Source organism: Dermacentor albipictus, chromosome 8, assembly GCF_038994185.2.
Source record: "Dermacentor albipictus isolate Rhodes 1998 colony chromosome 8, USDA_Dalb.pri_finalv2, whole genome shotgun sequence".
NCBI classification, from domain to species: domain Eukaryota; kingdom Metazoa; phylum Arthropoda; class Arachnida; order Ixodida; family Ixodidae; genus Dermacentor; species Dermacentor albipictus.
This window is the reverse complement of record NC_091828.1, coordinates 23,302,090-23,319,933: the sequence shown is the minus strand read 5'-3', so window position 1 is coordinate 23,319,933 and position 17,844 is coordinate 23,302,090. Positions and strand designations below refer to the sequence as shown.

Genomic DNA, 17,844 nt, shown 5'->3' with positions numbered 1-17,844 from the left:
GAGAGCAGGCTGAAGGCGCACACTAACGCTGCACTCCACTCGGTGAAAGTTTCCTCATTACCGCCATCGTATCAAGTCGATGATTTGGCAGAATGGCGTAGTTGACTCACAGCAACCGACAATTGAACGTCGTCAGGCCAATAGTGCCTGTGAGCCTCGACGGCTTCCAGCCAGAGCGTCAGCTCATCGGGAAACCCCCGAAGCTTGGGAATTTCTGTGAGCGGTGGCGAAAGCAGTGGTGTACGCGCCAAGGCTTTGGCGAGGGAGTTGTTGCATCTTCGAAGTATTTGGGCAATGTAGCGATTATTTTTGCGAACACGGCGAGGTCACTGCAAGGCGCATTCGCGGGTGGAGTGTTGACCTCTGGTGGCAATGCTGAGGTCGCTTGTGGTACGGTACCGCAGACAGAGCCAAGGGAGCGTGTACGTCGTGCGTTGGCGCCGAGGTAGTTCCCATATAAACGGCAGTTGAGTCGCTATTCTGAGCAGTGTTGACGGTTGCAGCCAGCGCGCTGGCTTAGACTGCAGAGGCTGTGAGCTCAGTTACCGAAGCCAGTGTATTAGAAGCAGTGGGACGCAGAAGTATGCGTCAGCTCCGCAGCACAGTGTCACACTGCAGGTCGTCGAGCAGAGGTTTGTTGGATGGCTGCACCATTTTTAACGCGATCAAGGGGACACAAAGACAACACCCGTTCCTGGGCCAGCTGTTTTATTATCTTTCACCTCCCCTTCCCGAAAAGCCGCCATGCCCCGGGGCCACTCTTCCACCTCACAATACATATATTTTGTGCATTGACTTTCTGGAAACTGCAATCTTTGCGGGTATTTTTGTTGTTTCTCTGCAATAACAAATAAATAATGGCGGCACTGAACGCGGGACGCTGCAGCAACATTTGTGGGCACCCGTCTAGAGACATTTGTTCCTTCATCGCAAACGTGCACACTTTTTCCGGGGGCATATTTTCCGGGGACATGATTTCCAGGGTCATTTTTTCGGGAACCCATGTCAAGTAATACCGTTCTGTCCCACGATCCACTTGTAATATTCATGCAGCAGTGATTTGACAAAAAGCCGTCAGAAATAGGAGAGGGATGTCCAGATTAAAGCGAACGAGCCTAGCCACACCTATATTTACGCTTTTCTTTAGTCTATCTGTCTCATTGTGCACCCGTGGCGTCCCAAATCTCGCCACACACATAAGGCAACTAGTTATGATACTGTTATGTTTGTCCACGTTCGCCAATTCAAGCGTCCCTAGGTATACAGTAGAATGGGCATCTTGAAGACCAATTAAAAGTGGTGTTGTAAAAAGGAGGAAAACATCCATTTATCTTGCAAGAGAAGCCGGCGAACGTGATCACACTGTGCATGAAGCACAAGTATGGTGTGAGCACCACATATCTGAAAAGAACCATTCCTGAAACACTGGGTTGGACTCGGTTCAAGAAGCTGGTTGAGCATATTGTATACCGTAAAATAATAATTTGACTGCACGAACGTCTGCAATGAACACTCATCGGGCTTTATTCATGTTATTTTATAATGATGTTCTATTACCTGTAACTTGTAGGAAAAGTAAATCGGAACAAACATGTCCGAATGTCCTGGGCATCATTCAATAAAACGATCCGGCCGTCTTGAGTTTTACAAACTTGGCCATGAGAAGGCGCCTCAGCACTTTGCCTCTTGTAGTTTTTGGCAACTCCTCAGCGAAAACTATCCCGCCATGTAGTCCCTTGTAAACAGCCAGTCTCTCTGCAAAATAAGCGAGCACGTATTTGACTCAGTATTTCATTTTAATGAGTAATCTCCATGTACGATGTGTTCTACGGGAGCACAATTTTTATGCCACAAATTCAAAAGGGAGAAATGGGTTCATGTGCACACAACTGTTACTTATAGTAAACGGGCATCGACGTGCCGCTAGACGGAGTAACACTTGCAGATTTTGAAATCAAGCAGTCGTTCAGCTATAAATATGCACCGCCTCAGCTGGCGCTGTGACCAGCACAATTTATTGCCTCATAGGCATCAGTCCTTGTATTTGGAGCAGTATAACTTGCGTCACAGAAGGTAGCGGACTACGACTTATAGGGAGCAAAAATTCGACTTGGCCTCCCGCCGGGCGAAAGTGGATGTCCAGCAAAGCTTTTGAGTACCGCAACTTCAACTGGGTATAGGGGGTATATGCAATGCTTTAGTCCTATAGCGTAATGTTAGTAATAGTAAATGGGAGTAATGATAGTAATATGTATACTGGCAGGTGGCCGGCGCTGGTAGTAAATCCCGTTTCTTTTCCTTTTGGCGCTCCTCGTATTATTGCTGCTCCTCAGGAGTACTAACTATGCGGTGCCTGTTGTTGGTTGTCAGCTATTTTAACCAATGGGACTCATTTATATATATATATATATATATATATATATATACATTGTAAATACAATCTTCCTATACTCCCAACATCCCCGTGACCTATTGGTGGGGCCTGCTGGGTACCACAGCTGGCAACGGAGCGCCGCAGTGAGCGTCGCATCCCCGTTCGTACCATGAATGACGGTGCGTCATCGGGATAAACGCCGTTGCCGCCTCCAACGTCACCATCACCAGCTACGTCGCAATCACCTTCGGTTGTGGTTGTGCAAACCAATGATCCTGCAACTTTCTGCGGGACCAATGGCGCCGTCATTGAAGAATGTGTGGCTATGTACGAACGCGTGAGTGGGCTCAACAGATGGGACCGTACACTTATGCTAGCCAACCTGTTGCTCTACCTAAGAGGCACGGTAAAGGTGTGGAACGAAAACCACAAGAAGAAGCTAACCAGCTGGGACCAATGCAAATAGAAGTTGACAGAGTTGTTTGGCAAACCAGCCGGCCGTAAAATAGCTGCAAAGCCGGAACTTGTCTCTCGTGCCCAATACCCCACGGAGTTGTATGCCTCGTACATACACGACGTGCTGGCACTTTGTGGTAAAGGCGATCGCGACATGACAGTAGCGGAGAAGGTCGGGCTCGTGCTTAAGGGCATTTCTGATGACTGCTTTAATCGGCTCACATGCAAAAGCTTCTCTACAGTTGATGCTATCATTAAATAGTGCCGACAATTCGAGCAGGCCAAAAGCCGAGCCATCTTGCAACCATTGGCCAGACTTCCCAATACTGCCGCAACGTTGACTTGTGAGCGTCAACTCGCACAGTTGCATGCCTCGCCATCTGAGAGCCTGGTGCGAATCGTTCGACGTGAATTAGATGCGATGGCCCCCACAGCGTTCTGTTTGCGTAGCCCCGATGTTACCACGTTTTCAGTTCCCCTCATACAAACCATCGTTCGCCAGGAACTTCAAAACATTTATTTACATTCTGTTCGTGCTGTCACCAATCCCAGTGGTAAGGAACGCCTTCTACTATTTTCAATCCATCATAACGCTTCTCTCCGCGTTATCGCAAGCCGACTGAGTGTTTCACCTGTCGCCGCATTGGTCATGTCGCTCGATACTCTCGCAGCTTGTGCCACTCAACACCTCGCACGCCCACCAACCGGGGCCGTTTTGATGGAAATGCCCATAATGTTTCTTCCACCACCGGGTCTAACAGCACCGACAACTCTGCTGTCATGTCGTACAGTCGCTCACCATCGCCGTGCGGACACCAGTCTCGATCACCGCAAACAAGTCAGCCATCTCCGTTCGCCGCATCCACGTTGCCTTTCGTCCTCTGTGACTTTTGGCAGCACCCTTTCGGGATACTAAGGATCGCAGCCCTCGGAGGTAGTGCTGCGTTGCCTACTACTGCAGCAAATCCTCTCTCTGCTTCCACAAGGAAAGTGTAAGCGACGATAAAATAGACATGTACCTGTCCAAGCACTTGTCGACACTGGAGCCCAGGTTCTGTGATGAGCGCCAGCCTATGTAGATGTTCAAATGGTCCTCGCACCAGCTGCTGCCCGAGTTCTTTCTGTGACCGACGGACGCGTGCTAGTTGTTCTTGAAATGTGCACTGCCCGTTTAAGTACAGCTGACCGCCCGACTTGTATTCTGTTTTCTGTGATCTATGACTGCCCTCAGGGCGTTGTCCTTGGACTGGACTTTTTATCTAGTCACGCTGCTCTCATCGACTGCATGACCAGCGTTCTTCAGTTAGTACTGCCTTAAATTGCCCATCATCCGAGCACCACTCTACCTCACTTGTGCTCGCTTCACGATGTGCGTCTGACACCCGAGGTACTTAAGTAACTTTGACCGCCCAGCCAAAGGTCCTTGACGATGAATATGTACTTCGCACCGTTGATGTGCCATCATCGAAGTGAACCGGAACGTTGCTGTTCCGCATACACTGGTCACGGTTACTAATAACGACGTAGTTCTACAACTTCTGAATTTCAACCTGTGCCCTCAAGTGATTCCGGCCGGCGTGTTTTTGGTGAGCGTTTCTGGTGGTTCCGAATTTGACATTGAGTGTGTAATTGCCCGCAGCTCACAACTCTGGTTTCTTATCGGATGACTTTGCGCAAATGATTGCACCTGACCTCAACTTTCCTCAGGCCATGGACATAGCCTTCTACTCAAGTCGTACAGTGACATCCTTGATTTGGGCGAGAGGCCTTTCGGCCAAGCATCTGCAGTTCATCACCGTATAAACGCAGGAGACACTAATTCTCTTAGCCGGTGTCCCTACTGTGTATCGAATGCTGAACGTCGAGTCATGGAATCAGAAGTGGACAAAATGCTCCGCAAAAGGGTCATCGAGCCATCAGCTAGCGGTTGCGCTTCACCTGTCGTCCTTGTCAAAAAGAAAGATTGTAGCTGGCTCTTTTGCGTCGGTTATCACCACTTAAACAAGATCACCCGAAAAGACGTCTACTCACTACCACGCATCGATGAATTCTTGGACTGCTAGCACGGAGGAAAATAGTTATCCTCCATCGTTCTTAGATAGGGGTACGTGCAGATTTCAGTTGATGAAATGGACCGCAAGAAGACGGGCTTCACCACACCGGATGGCTTATATTAGGTTCAAAGTCATTTCCGTTGCCCTATGCAATGCTCTTGCGACGTTTGAACGTAGGATGGGCTCTCTTCGACGATTTGACAAATGGACCAGCTGACGTTGTTACCCTGACAACGTTAGTGCTTTTTTCTTCCACGTTCAGCAGCCACCATACCCGACTCGCAGCCATTCTTGCGGTCTTCCAAAAGTACAGCCTCCCACTAGACGCCACGAAGTCTAAATTAGGGCACCGTCAGATTGCCGTATTGGGACATCTCAATGTCGCACCCGGTGTTCAACCGATCCGGAAAAAGTTCGCGCCGTCCGCAGTTTCCCTGTGCGACGTTCTGCTTCTGACGTGCGCTGCTTCGTCGGCCTGTGCTCTTACTTTCGCCGTTTCGTCGAAAACTTCGCCGACGTTGTTCGGCCTTTGACTGATTTTCTCAAGAAGAAAACGCCATTCTGGTGGCGCCCGGAGCAGGCTCACGCGTTCGCCGCTCTGATTGCGTTTCAGACCACCCCACCCATACTTGCCCACTTTGATCCATCTGCACCGGTTGAAGTTCACACTGACGCAAGTGGCAATGTGATCGGCGCTGTTCTCGCCCAACAACAGGATGGCACCGATTGAGTGATATGTAACGCTAGCCGCCTGCTGTCACCTGCTCAGAAAAATTACTCTTTCACTGAGCGGGAGTGTTTGGCTTTAGTTTGGGTTGTCGCCAAGCTCCAGCCTTACTTTTACGGCCGCACGTTTTCGTTACAAACTACCACGAACTCTTCTAGCTATCTTCCCTCTGGCACCCGACAGGACGGCTTGGTCGCTGCCCTTCGCGGCTCTAGGAATTTTCATTTATTGTCAATTACAAGACTGTACTTCCCCACAAGAACGCTGACCGTCTCTCTCGTCACCCCTTGGATCTCCCTGATCATGCTATGCATGATCCGGTGACCTATGTGATGGTTTGTACTCAAATGGCCGACATGTGCTCTAAACAACAACGGCACGTATCCTCACAGTCAACCGTCGCCGGAGTGTAAGCTGGCACCACTGTCGGCACGTGTCCAATGTTCGTGCTGCACGACAGCGTTAGCTACCGCCGCAATATCAACCCTGACGGCCCTCAGTTGCTCCTTGTCTTTCCTCGTCATCTGCGATCCGTTGCTCTCGAACAATTTCACGATACACCGATGGCGGGACACCTTAGATTTTTGCGCACATGCAACCGCGTACGACGCCAGTTTTTCTGGCCGGTCCTTTACTGCTGTGTGCGTCGTTATGTAGCAACTTCCGAATTGTGTTTGTGCCGGAAGGAACCTCTCTTGCCACCGGCTGGGTGACTCCATCCAATTAAAATTCTCGCTGAACCATTCTTTCGCGTAGGCCTTGACCTGCTTGGCTCTTTCCCGCCGCGACTAGTGGGAATAAGTGGATCGCCGTCGCTACTGATTACGCGACACGCTACGCGCCAACAAGGGCGTTGCCGACTAGTTACGCAAGAGACGCGACAAATGTCTCCTCCACGACTTCATTCTCCACCCAGGTGCACATCGACAGTTGTTTTCACACCTCGGCCGCTCGTTCTTGCCTCGAGTTGCCGACGACCTCCTCCGCTCCTGTGCCACTTTGCACAAGCTGTCCACCGTCTACCACCCACAAACGAATGTTTTCACGGAACCTCTCAACAGAACAATCACATATATGCTGTCGATGTACGTTTCCAACAGTCACCGCGACAGCGACGCCACGTGGGCCTACGTGACGTTCGCATATACCTCGTACCGACATGTCACCGCAGGACATTCACCCTTTCATTTTTTATTGTTGTGATCCCACGTTGTCGTTTGACACCATCCTGCCTTCTGCGTCCTGTGTTGCAACTGAGTATGCTCGTGAAGTCATCCATCGCGCTCACATGGCACATCAAGCCGCCCGATCTCGTATATTAGCCTCGTAGCATATACAAAAAGAGCGTTAGGACCAGTACTATCGCGATGTTATGTTCGCGGCAGGCGATCGGATGCTGCTTTGGTCACCTTGTCACCGGGTTGGCCTCTCCCAGAAGCTTCTCTCTCGCAACACAGGGCCTTATGAAGTCTTACGTCAAGCATACGACTTCAATAACGAGATTTCGCCGTTATGGTTTAATCCATCCTCAAGTGCAGCGCCTGCTGACATCGTGCATGTTTCGTGGCTGAAGCCATACTTAGCTTGCAATTCTTCACCTACAGTGCGCCAAGACGGCACTTCACCACCCGGGGGTCCGGTTACGGGAGGACAACACAAGAGAAAGAAAGAGGGTCGCGAGACGCTGGCTGCAGCGTGTTGTAGTGGTCAGCCATCTTAAATACTGTGACTCATATTGTGTATATATCGTAAATACAGTCTTTCTATACTCCCAACAACCCCGTAACAATATGAAAAGCTAATGTCGTCACCCCCCACATCGGAAGCTGCCATCACCGCGGCGGCGTGCTCAGCAGTAATCTTTAGCGGAAAACGAATGCAGGGGTCTCTACGTGCCTCCCGTTGTTATCAGGAACACGTCATCTTTATCAACGATGTGGTTTGGATTAATTATGTACGATTTTATGAAATGTTGAGAGGCGTGATAAAAACTGGTTTCCTTCACCTTTTTTTTTCAGGCAATTGCGAGAAACTAAAAAAAACGATGATTGCGCCCAGAGCTATGAAACACTCAACACATTTATCTAACAGTGATATAATATAATTGCTACATTATTGCATTACAAAAGTCCCAGCCGAGCTTCGGGGCACAAAATTTAGGCATGATTTCACGTTAAAGCATTACTTCACATCGAAGCGTTAAGACCAAGATTTGTTTTAATCTTTGTCCGAATGATTTCCGCTTGACGCGTCAACGCTCTGCTGGACACGGGACGAAGCCTTACGGACATTGAGGTTCGAGTGCACGTACAGAAGTTTCTGCACGCACGCAGTCCCCTGCGAGCCTGTTGCGTAGATTGTTGTGTACATTTCCAAACTCTGACCAATTTCTTTCACATGCGCAGAAGAAGGGGGAATCTGCAGTACGTGACAGGCGAGGAACGAGTAATAAACATTTCATTGATGGGGAAAAGAAGAATGATGGAAGGGAGCCGTGCAGGGTGGGTCCCTATTCCAAGACTCTAGTGGTCATCGCGACCCGTCCAGCTTGATCCAGGAGGCCGTTCTGGGCCTCGAGGTCAGCAAGAGCGAGGATGGCCTTCCCGAGCTCCTTGGTAAGGTGAATTGTTGGCATGAGGTCTTTTGGCGCACACCCATAATAGATGAAGCAATGAAGGCCACGACGTGCACCATGGGCAAGAGTTAGTGCACAAGGTTGGGTTTATTTTATGGTATCCACCTAAATGTGGGTAGGTATGCGTCTTTATTCTATATTTCGGCGCCTCCTCTAGATTGAGTAGATTGTGTGGTGGCGCGTACTGTTGTCGGGTTCTTCGCTGGTGCTCCAGTATATCGCTGACCAGTAGGCGATCATCTTTTTCAGCGTTTTGCGTGTCTCCAGCTCGGTTAGTAAAGCCTAGAGCTGCAGCGCGTACCTGTTCGTTTCCGGAGGTACCCTCGTGGGCAGGACACCCTAAAATTGCATATAATCTTTCAATGTGTCGCCTATGATCTTAAGGGAGACTTGTGGTATGTTGCGTTGTAGATAGATTCTGCATGCCACTTGTGAGTCAGGAATTATTAAAACTGAGCTCTTTTGCTTTTCCTTGTGTGCGGTAGCGAGAGGAATCGCCGCTGCTTCCGTGGTAGCTGTGCATCTAGTACGTATCGAGGCTCATGTGTGAAGCGTTCCCTGGCGTGCGAGTTGAACTTACACTATTACACGCCCTTTCCCAAATCTAGCTGCATCAGTATACATTATGTCTTGATTACCGCGAAAGGTTGCCTGACGCTGTTTAGCTTTCCCTTGCATTTTCGTTATGTGATAATTTTAGTTGATGTTGCGTGGGATTGGGGAGACCGTTATGGGCTGGCGTATGGGATCGGGCGTCGCGGTCGCTTGTTTCTGGGAGTATTGCTGTAGCAATGGGTAGCCTAAACGCAACATAACATTTCTGCCTGTGCTTGTGAGGCATAGTCGTTCACTTGAGCCATAAGAACGGCTGCTCTTAACTCTCCATATGTGTTGTATATGCCTAGAGCTTGCACCCTCTCGTTTACCGACTTCGTAGGAAGCTCCAGTGCTGCCGTATACGCGCCACGTATTAGTAGGCTGATTTCTTTAATTTCCGACGGGGTTCTCTCTTAATATGGTAGCCCCTATGCTATTTTATCAAGAATAAAGGCCTGGACTAGTGTTATGGCTTCGTTTTCATGGATTCATTTACCTTTCTTGTAATTATGCTTATTGGCCTAGCGATGCTCCGCCTGCTTGACTTGAGAGTCGCAATGGTGTGAGTGGCTCATTTGTTGCTTCGTAACCATAGCCCTAGTATTCTTATCATATTTCTTTCTGGTAGCGCCTGGTCACCCATTGTTAGGTGGGTGCTCGGTATGTTTTTGTTGTTACAGCTGTGGATACGGATAAACTAGATTTTTCCGGAGCGCATTGCATACCATTTTGTTCTGCGAAGTCCTTCACCGAGTCGATAGCCTCTTGGACAATTTGTTCTTATTACCCTAACGGGCCTTTGCAGGCCAATAGGGTGATGTTGTCTGCGTAAAACACGAAGTTGAGGTCGGTAATTTTCTCTAGTTGTCGTGCCAAGCGGACATTGAATAGAAGTGGCGAGAGGATGGTACCCCGTGGTGTGCCTCTGTTAGGCATTAGGTGTTTGGAAGGTCGAATATTTTCCATACCTATTGTGGTTGTAGGTTCAGTAAGGAAAGAGCGGATGTAATTATGGATCTAAATTAGACAGCCCGTTCGTTCGAGCTCTTCAGTTAGGAGGGTATGGGAGATCGTGTCAAAAGCGCTTTTTAAGTCAAGCGCAGCTAGGATGTTCTCTCCTCCTGCAAGGATATTTTGCAGCAAGTCATGTGGTAACCTTAGGAATATGTCTTGTGTAGAACGATGTCTGAAACCACACATGTGCGACAGAAGTTCGTGCCCTTCAATATAGTTATTAAGCCTGATATGAAGGACAATTTCGAAAAGTGTACTTAAACAGGAGGTTAGAGATACTGGCCTGAGATTCTGCAATGTTCTTGCTTTCCCCAGCTTAGGCATTAAGATGATCTACGCTTCTTTCCATTGATTAGGAAGTTCTCCCGGTTCCCAGATTTTCTCATTGAGGTATCGGGTTAGTCGCTCTAGTTGCTTGTCACTCACATTTCTTAACATAGCATTCGTGATGCCGTCCTCGCCTGGGGATGAGTTACGTTTTAATGCTAGAGCGGCGACATATACTTCTTGTTTCGTTATGGCTGTATCATGCTCGGCATTGTCCATGCCTTTGTACTCACTCTCATCGATGCAACCTCCGCCTGTACCAACATATCGGTCTGCTAGGGCGTGGATCAACGATGCGTCATCCCCCTTAAATTCCCTGCGAATGTGCTTAATGCTATAGTAGTGAATTTTTTGTATTGTAGGTGCCCCGCATGCTCCGCAAAATCGTCCGTGTCTTGTTTGTTGAAAGTGTTTATTGTAACGAGCCACAAAATTGTATCCAGTTGTTCGCTCGTAGTTCCCTAGCCTACTCAGTTGCTTGTTCTCTCAGTTGTTCTATTCTCGCTCATTGCCTTCTGTTTAAGCGGGGTCTCTTTCATCGTTTAGTAAGACTTCGCCTGCCTTCTCACATATGGACGAGGTGGCGATTCACCACCGTTTTTTTTTTTTGCTTAGCGCGAAGTGCTTGGTGTTAGTTTGGTATGCCTGCATCATTTCGTCTATCCATTCATCTATTGTATCTATCGGATGCTGAAGGGTCGGGTAATGCCTATATCCAGTCCATTCTGTCAGTTTCGCGTTTCCGAAAGTTATTTTTCAAAATTTGGGAGTCGTAGTCGAGTAACTAATATTAGTGCTACGCGCGTGTGGTATCTGATTGTTTGAACAAGGCGTGTGTGTGCCATCACTCGGGAAAAGAGGAGAAAGAACGAACTGGGCTCGCGCTTTGAATCTAATCATTCAGCGTTGAAACCGATTTTGTAAATATAACCTGTAAATATTTGCTCGGCTTACTGACTCGTCCTTCATGTAACAATATTTTGGTCACTTCGCAGATTTTCATTCAGGTTGCGTGACTGTCCCTCTTCTATTACGTTAACTGTAAAGGTGAGGTCACCTTTCTAGGATACAGGCGATTTTGAAAGGTGTAGTAGTTCCTAAGCTTAACTATTTCCTTGCCAACTTCCTGAAGACAAATGACATCCGGTTGAGTAATGGCAGTGCCTTAATATTGTCACGTGGTCGTGACGGTGAATAACACAGTAGCAGTACTGTGAACGAGAAAACTAACTTTTATTGGGCGAACCTGTGCCCACAAAACAGGCTACACTTATAGCACAACAATAGCGGCGAACACGCTCGGCGATCGTCGAAAATCTGATCAGCGGGTCAAGCGCGTCGGCTTTTATAGATCAGTCGTCGAATGTTCCAGATTAACTGATGGGACCCGCGTGTCTTCCACAAAGTTCTACACCATTCGTGTCACGCGATGAAATCTGATAACACAAGGTTCGGCGACAACAGACACGCGGATAGAAGCGTCGATAACTTTCCAGAAACGTCGGATACACGCAAGCGCGTCCCGCGCTCTGCGATAACATTTGTTAGGCGGCTAAACGTGCTCGCCCGATAAAGATAAGTACACGTGTCATTACCCCCCTCTTAAAAAGCATCGACCCGTTGCTGCAAACAAACGAAAGTAATAAATAAGCACTCGTAGCAAAGAAAACAACAAAATAAGGGGAGTTCGTTAGCGTCCGTAAAACGGTTTAAGACGCACCACGTGGACCACTTCAGGTCGTGCGCGGCGCCGCTGTGAATGCGAGATGCCGTCTGGCACGACCTCATAGTCCAGTGCGCCAATACGTCGAATGACCTTGTAAGGTCCGAAATAGCGGCGCAATAGCTTCTCGCTCAGTCCTCGTCGGCGTATAGGGGTCCATACCCAAACACGGTCGCCGGGCTGGTACTCGACGAAGCGTCGTCGGAGGTTGTAGTGTCGGCTGTCCGTACGGTGATGGTTTTTGATCCGTAGGCGGGCGAGCTGTCGGGCTTCTTCGGCGCTCTGGAGATAGCTAGCGACGTCAACATTCTCTTCGTCAGTTACGTGCGGCAGCATGGCGTCAAGCGTCGTCGTCGGGTTCCTGCCGTAAACCAGCTTAAACGGCGTGATCTGTGTTGTTTCCTGCACCGCCGTGTTGTACGCAAAGGTTACGTACGGCAGGACGGCGTCCCACGTCTTGTGTTCAACGTCGACGTACATTGCTAGCATGTCGGCGAGGGTCTTGTTTAGGCGCTCCGTGAGACCATTCGTCTGCGGATGGTAGGCAGTTGTCCTCCTGTGGCTTGTCTGGCTGTACTGCAGAATGGCTTGGGTGAGCTCTGCTGTAAAAGCCGTTCCTCTGTCGGTGATGAGGACTTCTGGAGCACCATGTCGCAACAGGATGTTCTCGACGAAAAATTTAGCCACTTCGGCTGCACTGCCTTTCGGTAGAGCTTTAGTTTCAGCGAAGCGGGTGAGATAGTCCGTCGCCACGACAATCCACTTATTTCCGGAAGCTGATGTCGGAAACGGTCCCAACAAGTCCATCCCGATCTGCTGAAAAGGTCGGTTGGACCGACGGACCACAGGCTGGATCGGCTGTAGTAATCCCGCTGGTCTTGTCGGCGGTGTCTTGCGTCGCTGACAGTCGCGGCATGTCTTGACGTAACGGGCGACATCGGCGGTTAGGCGCGGCCAGTAATACTTTTCCTGTATTCTCGACAGCGTCCGGGAGAATCCGAGGTGCCCAGCGGTTGGATCGTCGTGTAGGGCGTGCAGTATTTCTGGACGCAGCGCTGACGGTACAACAAGAAGGTAGCTGGCGCGGACTGGCGAGAAGTTCTTCTTCACGAGCAGGTTGTTTTGAAGCGTGAACGAAGTTATTCCACGCTTAAATGCCCTTGGGACAACGTCGGTGTGCCCTTCCAAATACTCGACTAGGGCTTTAAGCTCCGAGTCTCCTCGTTGCTGTTCGGCGAAGTCTTCCACGCTTATTATTCCAAGGAAGGCGTCGTCATCCTCGTCATCTTGCGGCGGCGGGTCAACGGGGGCGCGCGATAGGCAATCGGCATCTGAGTGTTTTCGTCCGGACTTGTAAGTTACAGTGATGTCGTATTCTTGTAGCCTGAGGCTCCACCGTGCCAGCCGTCCTGAAGGGTCTTTTAGGTTAGCTAGCCAACACAACGCGTGATGATCGCTGACCACCTTGAATGGCCTGCCATATAGGTAAGGGCGAAATTTCGCTGTGGCCCAAACGATGGCGAGGCATTCCTTTTCGGTTGTAGAATAATTGCCTTCTGCTTTTGACAATGATCGGCTAGCGTAAGCTATCACGTGTTCATGTCCATCTTTTCTCTGGACTAGGACGGCACCGAGGCCTAGGCTACTGGCGTCAGTGTGTATTTCGGTATCGGCGTGCTCGTCGAAGTGCGCAAGTACGGGCGGCGACTGCATGCGTCGTTTGAGTTCTTGAAATGCGTCGGCCTGTGGCGTTTCCCACTTGAACTCGACGTCACATTTAGTTAGCTGTGTCAGCGGCTCAGCGATGCGTGAAAAGTCCTTGACAAATCGCCTGTAGTAGGCACACATGCCAAGAAATCTACGCACTGCCTTCTTGTCGGTGGGCTGCGGGAACTTTGCGATGGCAGCTGTTTTCTGCGGGTCGGGGCGTACTCCGGATTTGCTGATGACGTGGCCTAGGAATAGAAGCTCATCGTAAGCGAAGCGGCACTTTTCTGGCTTCAGAGTGAGCCCTGATGACTTGATGGCCTCTAGTACTGTGGCAAGCCGCCTAAGGTGATCGTCAAAACTTTCGGCGAATACAACGACGTCATCCAAGTAAACGAGACAGGTCTGCCACTTCAATCCTGCTAAAACCGTGTCCATCACGCGCTGGAACGTTGCAGGCGCCGAGCACAGTCCGAATGGCATAACCTTGAACTCGTAGAGGCCGTCTGGGGTGATGAAGGCGGTCTTTTCACGATCTCTTTCGTCGACTTCTATTTGCCAATAGCCAGACTTGAGGTCCATCGACGAGAAGTATTTAGCGTTGCAGAGCCGATCCAATGCGTCGTCTATACGTGGGAGAGGGTATACGTCTTTCTTCGTGATCTTGTTCAGACGACGATAATCGACGCAGAAACGAAGGGTTCCGTCCTTTTTCTTCACCAGGACAACAGGGGATGCCCACGGGCTTTTCGACGGCTGGATGATGTCGTCGCGCAGCATTTCGTCGACTTGTTCTCTTATAGCTTCACGTTCTCGCGGCGAAACTCGGTAAGGGCTCTGGCGAAGTGGTCGAGCGTACTCCTCGGTGATTATGCGATGCTTGGCGACTGGTGTTTGTCGAAGCCTCGATGACGTGGAAAAGCAGCTTTTGTATCGCCGGAGCAGACTTCTGAGCTGCTGTTGCTTAATCACGGGGAGACTTGGATTAATGTCGTAGTCTGGTTCGGCAACCATGGTCGTCGGGGTAGATGCGGCGGAATCCGAGAGGACAAACGCATTGCTGTTTTCCAGAATTTCCTCGATGTATGCGATCGTCGTACCCTTGTTGATGTGCTTGAACTCCTGGCTGAAGTTTGTCAGCAACACTTTCGTGTTTCCTCCGTGCAATCGAGCGATCCCTCTTGCGACGCAAATTTCACGGTCTAGCAGTAGACGTTGGTCGCCTTCGATGACACCTTCTACGTCAGCGGGTGTTTCGGTGCCGACGGAAATAACAACGCTGGAGCGAGGCGGGATGCTCACTTGATCTTCGAGCACACTCAAGGCGTGGTGACTACGAGGGTTCTCCGTCGGTATCGCATGGTCTTCCGACAGAGTTATTGACTTCGACTTCAGGTCGATGACTGCGCCGTGTTGGTTGAGGAAGTCCATGCCGAGAATGACGTCTCGTGAACACTGTTGGAGGATAACGAAGGTGACAGGGTAAGTCCGGTCGTGAATGGTAATTCTTGCCGTGCACATTCCAGTCGGCGTTATGAGGTGTCCTCCGGCGGTACGAATTTGAGGGCCTTGCCACGTAGTCTTAACTTTCTTCAACTGGGCGGCGATGTGTCCACTCATGACGGAGTAATCAGCCCCTGTGTCGACTAAGGCGGTGACTGCGTGGCCGTTGAGAAGCACGTCGAGGTCGGTGGCTCTTTGTCTTGCATTACAGTTCGGTCTTGGCGTCGGATCACGACTGCGTCGCGTTGACCTGTGGCTGGTATGTGACGTCTTCAGGTCGTCTTTCGTCGTCGCATTCTTTCCTTCCATACTTCGTCGGGACGGCGGCGTGTCGTTATGTCGTCGAGGTAGTTTCTTCGGCGTCTTCGTCGGCGGCGGAGGGTCTTCGACAGTTCGACGGACAGCAACCGCACCTCCATCGGTTGCTGCTTTTAGTTTTCCGGATATGGGCTCGCTGACCGGCCCCGAGCTGCGCCAGTGTATGGTCGGCGCTGCGGCGACAGGTAGCGGCCTGGTGATGGTGAACGCGACGGTCGTCGAGAGCTCCACTGAGTAGCCGCGAGGTAGTCAGCGATATCGCGAGGGCGTTCACCTTGCTGCGGGCGCGGAGCGTTGACGGCGAAACCTCGCAGTCCCATTTCCCGGTATGGACATCGTCGGTAGACGTGACCCGCTTCCCCGCAGTGGTAGCAGAGCGGGCGGTGGTCAGGAGCGCGCCAAACGTCGGTCTTCCTCGGGTAGCTCCGCTGGGCGACGGGTGGGCGCGCTGTCGGCGACGGCGGCGGACGACGGAATTGCGTCGTTGCAGGGCCCTGGCGTGGTCGCTGAGGAGGGCCTTGACGGCGTACGACGGCGGCGTAGGTCATCGCTTCGGGTTGGGGTTGCGGTAATTGAGGTTGCACCTCCGGAACTCCAAGCGACCGCTGAACCTCATCTTTGATGATGTCAGCGATCGAGGCCACTTGAGGCTGCGACGACGGGAAGATCTTCTGAAGCTCCTCTCGTACGACTGCCCTGATAGCCTCGCGCAGGTCTTCGGAGGCCAGTGATTGAACTCCGGCATAGTTTGTAGCGTTGGTGCGGCGGTCGAATTGCCGGTTTCGCATCTCGAGTGTCTTCTCGATGCTAGTGGCCTCGCGAAGAAACTCGTCGACAGTCTTCGGTGGGTTTCGTACCATACCGGCGAAAAGTTCCTCCTTAACACCACGCATTAGTAGCCGGACTTTCTTTTCCTCGGACATTTCCGGGTCGGCGTGGCGGAATAGGCGGCGCATTTCTTCTGTAAAAATCGTGGTGGTCTCGTTGGGCAGCTGCACTCGGGTTTCCAGTAGTGCTTGGGCTCGTTCTCGTCGTACGACGCTTGTGAATGTATGCAGGAAGCCGCTTCGGAAAAGGTCCCAGGTCGTTAACGTGGCTTCTCTGTTCTCGAACCACGTCCTGGCAGCGTCTTCCAATGCGAAGAAGACATGTCGAAGTTTGTCGTCGCTGTTCCAGCTGTTAAATGCAGCGACCCTCTCGTACGTCTCGAGCCAGGTTTCCGGGTCCTCGAATGTTGAACCGCAGAACGTGGGGGGCTCCCTGGGCTGCTGCAGCACGACGGGGGATGCTGGGGCTGCCATTGGGGAGGACTTGGTGGCAATCTCCCTGCTGGTGTCAGGTAGGAGTCCGTGCTCTGGGGGCAGTCCTTGCAGCCGGCGGCTAGCTCGCTGGTCTTGGGCGACGTTGGTTTTGTCCTCGGGCTTCGGGCTTGGATCGCGGCTTTGCGGGGGCGTTCGGTACATGAACGCACAAGCACCTCCACCAAATGTCACGTGGTCGTGACGGTGAATAACACAGTAGCAGTACTGTGAACGAGAAAACTAACTTTTATTGGGCGAACCTGTGCCCACAAAACAGGCTACACTTATAGCACAACAATAGCTGCGAGCACGCTCGGCGATCGTCGAAAATCTGATCAGCGGGTCAAGCGCGTCGGCTTTTATAGATCAGTCGTCGAATGTTCCAGATTAACTGATGGGACCCGCGTGTCTTCCACAAAGTTCTACACCATTCGTGTCACGCGATGAAATCTGATAACACAAGGTTCGGCGACAACAGACACGCGGATAGAAGCGTCGATAACTTTCCAGAAACGTCGGATACACGCAAGCGCGTCCCGCGCTCTGCGATAACATTTGTTAGGCGGCTAAACGTGCTCGCCCGATAAAGATAAGTACACGTGTCAATATGCTTGTAGCGCTGCGGCTCTTTTCTGAAAAAAGTGGCAGTTCCATTTCGATATCTCAGAAGTGTCCGTAGGTTTGGGTTGTTTTACTGGCCATGATTAGCTATGATTTCGGTATCCGTCAAATCGTAAACAGCCCTATTTTTGACCTTTCTCGCCTTCGGTGTTCCGGGGTTACTGCTGGCTCTTTTACGTGTGATGTTTGCTGCAGTTTAGACATTTGTTCATCGATATAGACTTTGTGGCTCTGTACCTCAGCAAATAATTGCTGTTGGAACGTTTGCAGAGCCTAAATTTGTTCTACTAATTTATTCATCATTCCCTCATTGTTGCTAATTGTTGTTTGCTGGGCGGCAGGTTTATCCCATTGTGCTGGGTTAGCTTGCCCAATTTTGGTACTCTGAAACGGTGCCTTCAGGTCGCGATATTAAGTTTTGCTACTGTTTCTTGAAGCTGACGATTTTGAGAAAGGATTCCTTGGTACACAGAGTTGGTGGTTATTA

At 50.5% G+C, this 17,844-nt stretch overlaps 1 protein-coding gene across 1 annotated transcript in view; it reads right to left on the bottom strand.

Annotated features, from left to right (window-relative positions):
- Window positions 1-1,499: 1,499 nt before the first annotated feature.
- Window positions 1,500-17,844, bottom strand: part of LOC135907745 (luciferin 4-monooxygenase-like) — a 62,366-nt gene continuing 46,021 nt past the window's right edge. The window contains exon 5 of the mRNA XM_065439474.2: window positions 1,500-1,755. Within this exon, the coding sequence (XP_065295546.2) occupies window positions 1,616-1,755 (140 nt within the window). The 3' untranslated portion in view covers window positions 1,500-1,615. The remainder of the gene's footprint in view (window positions 1,756-17,844) is intronic.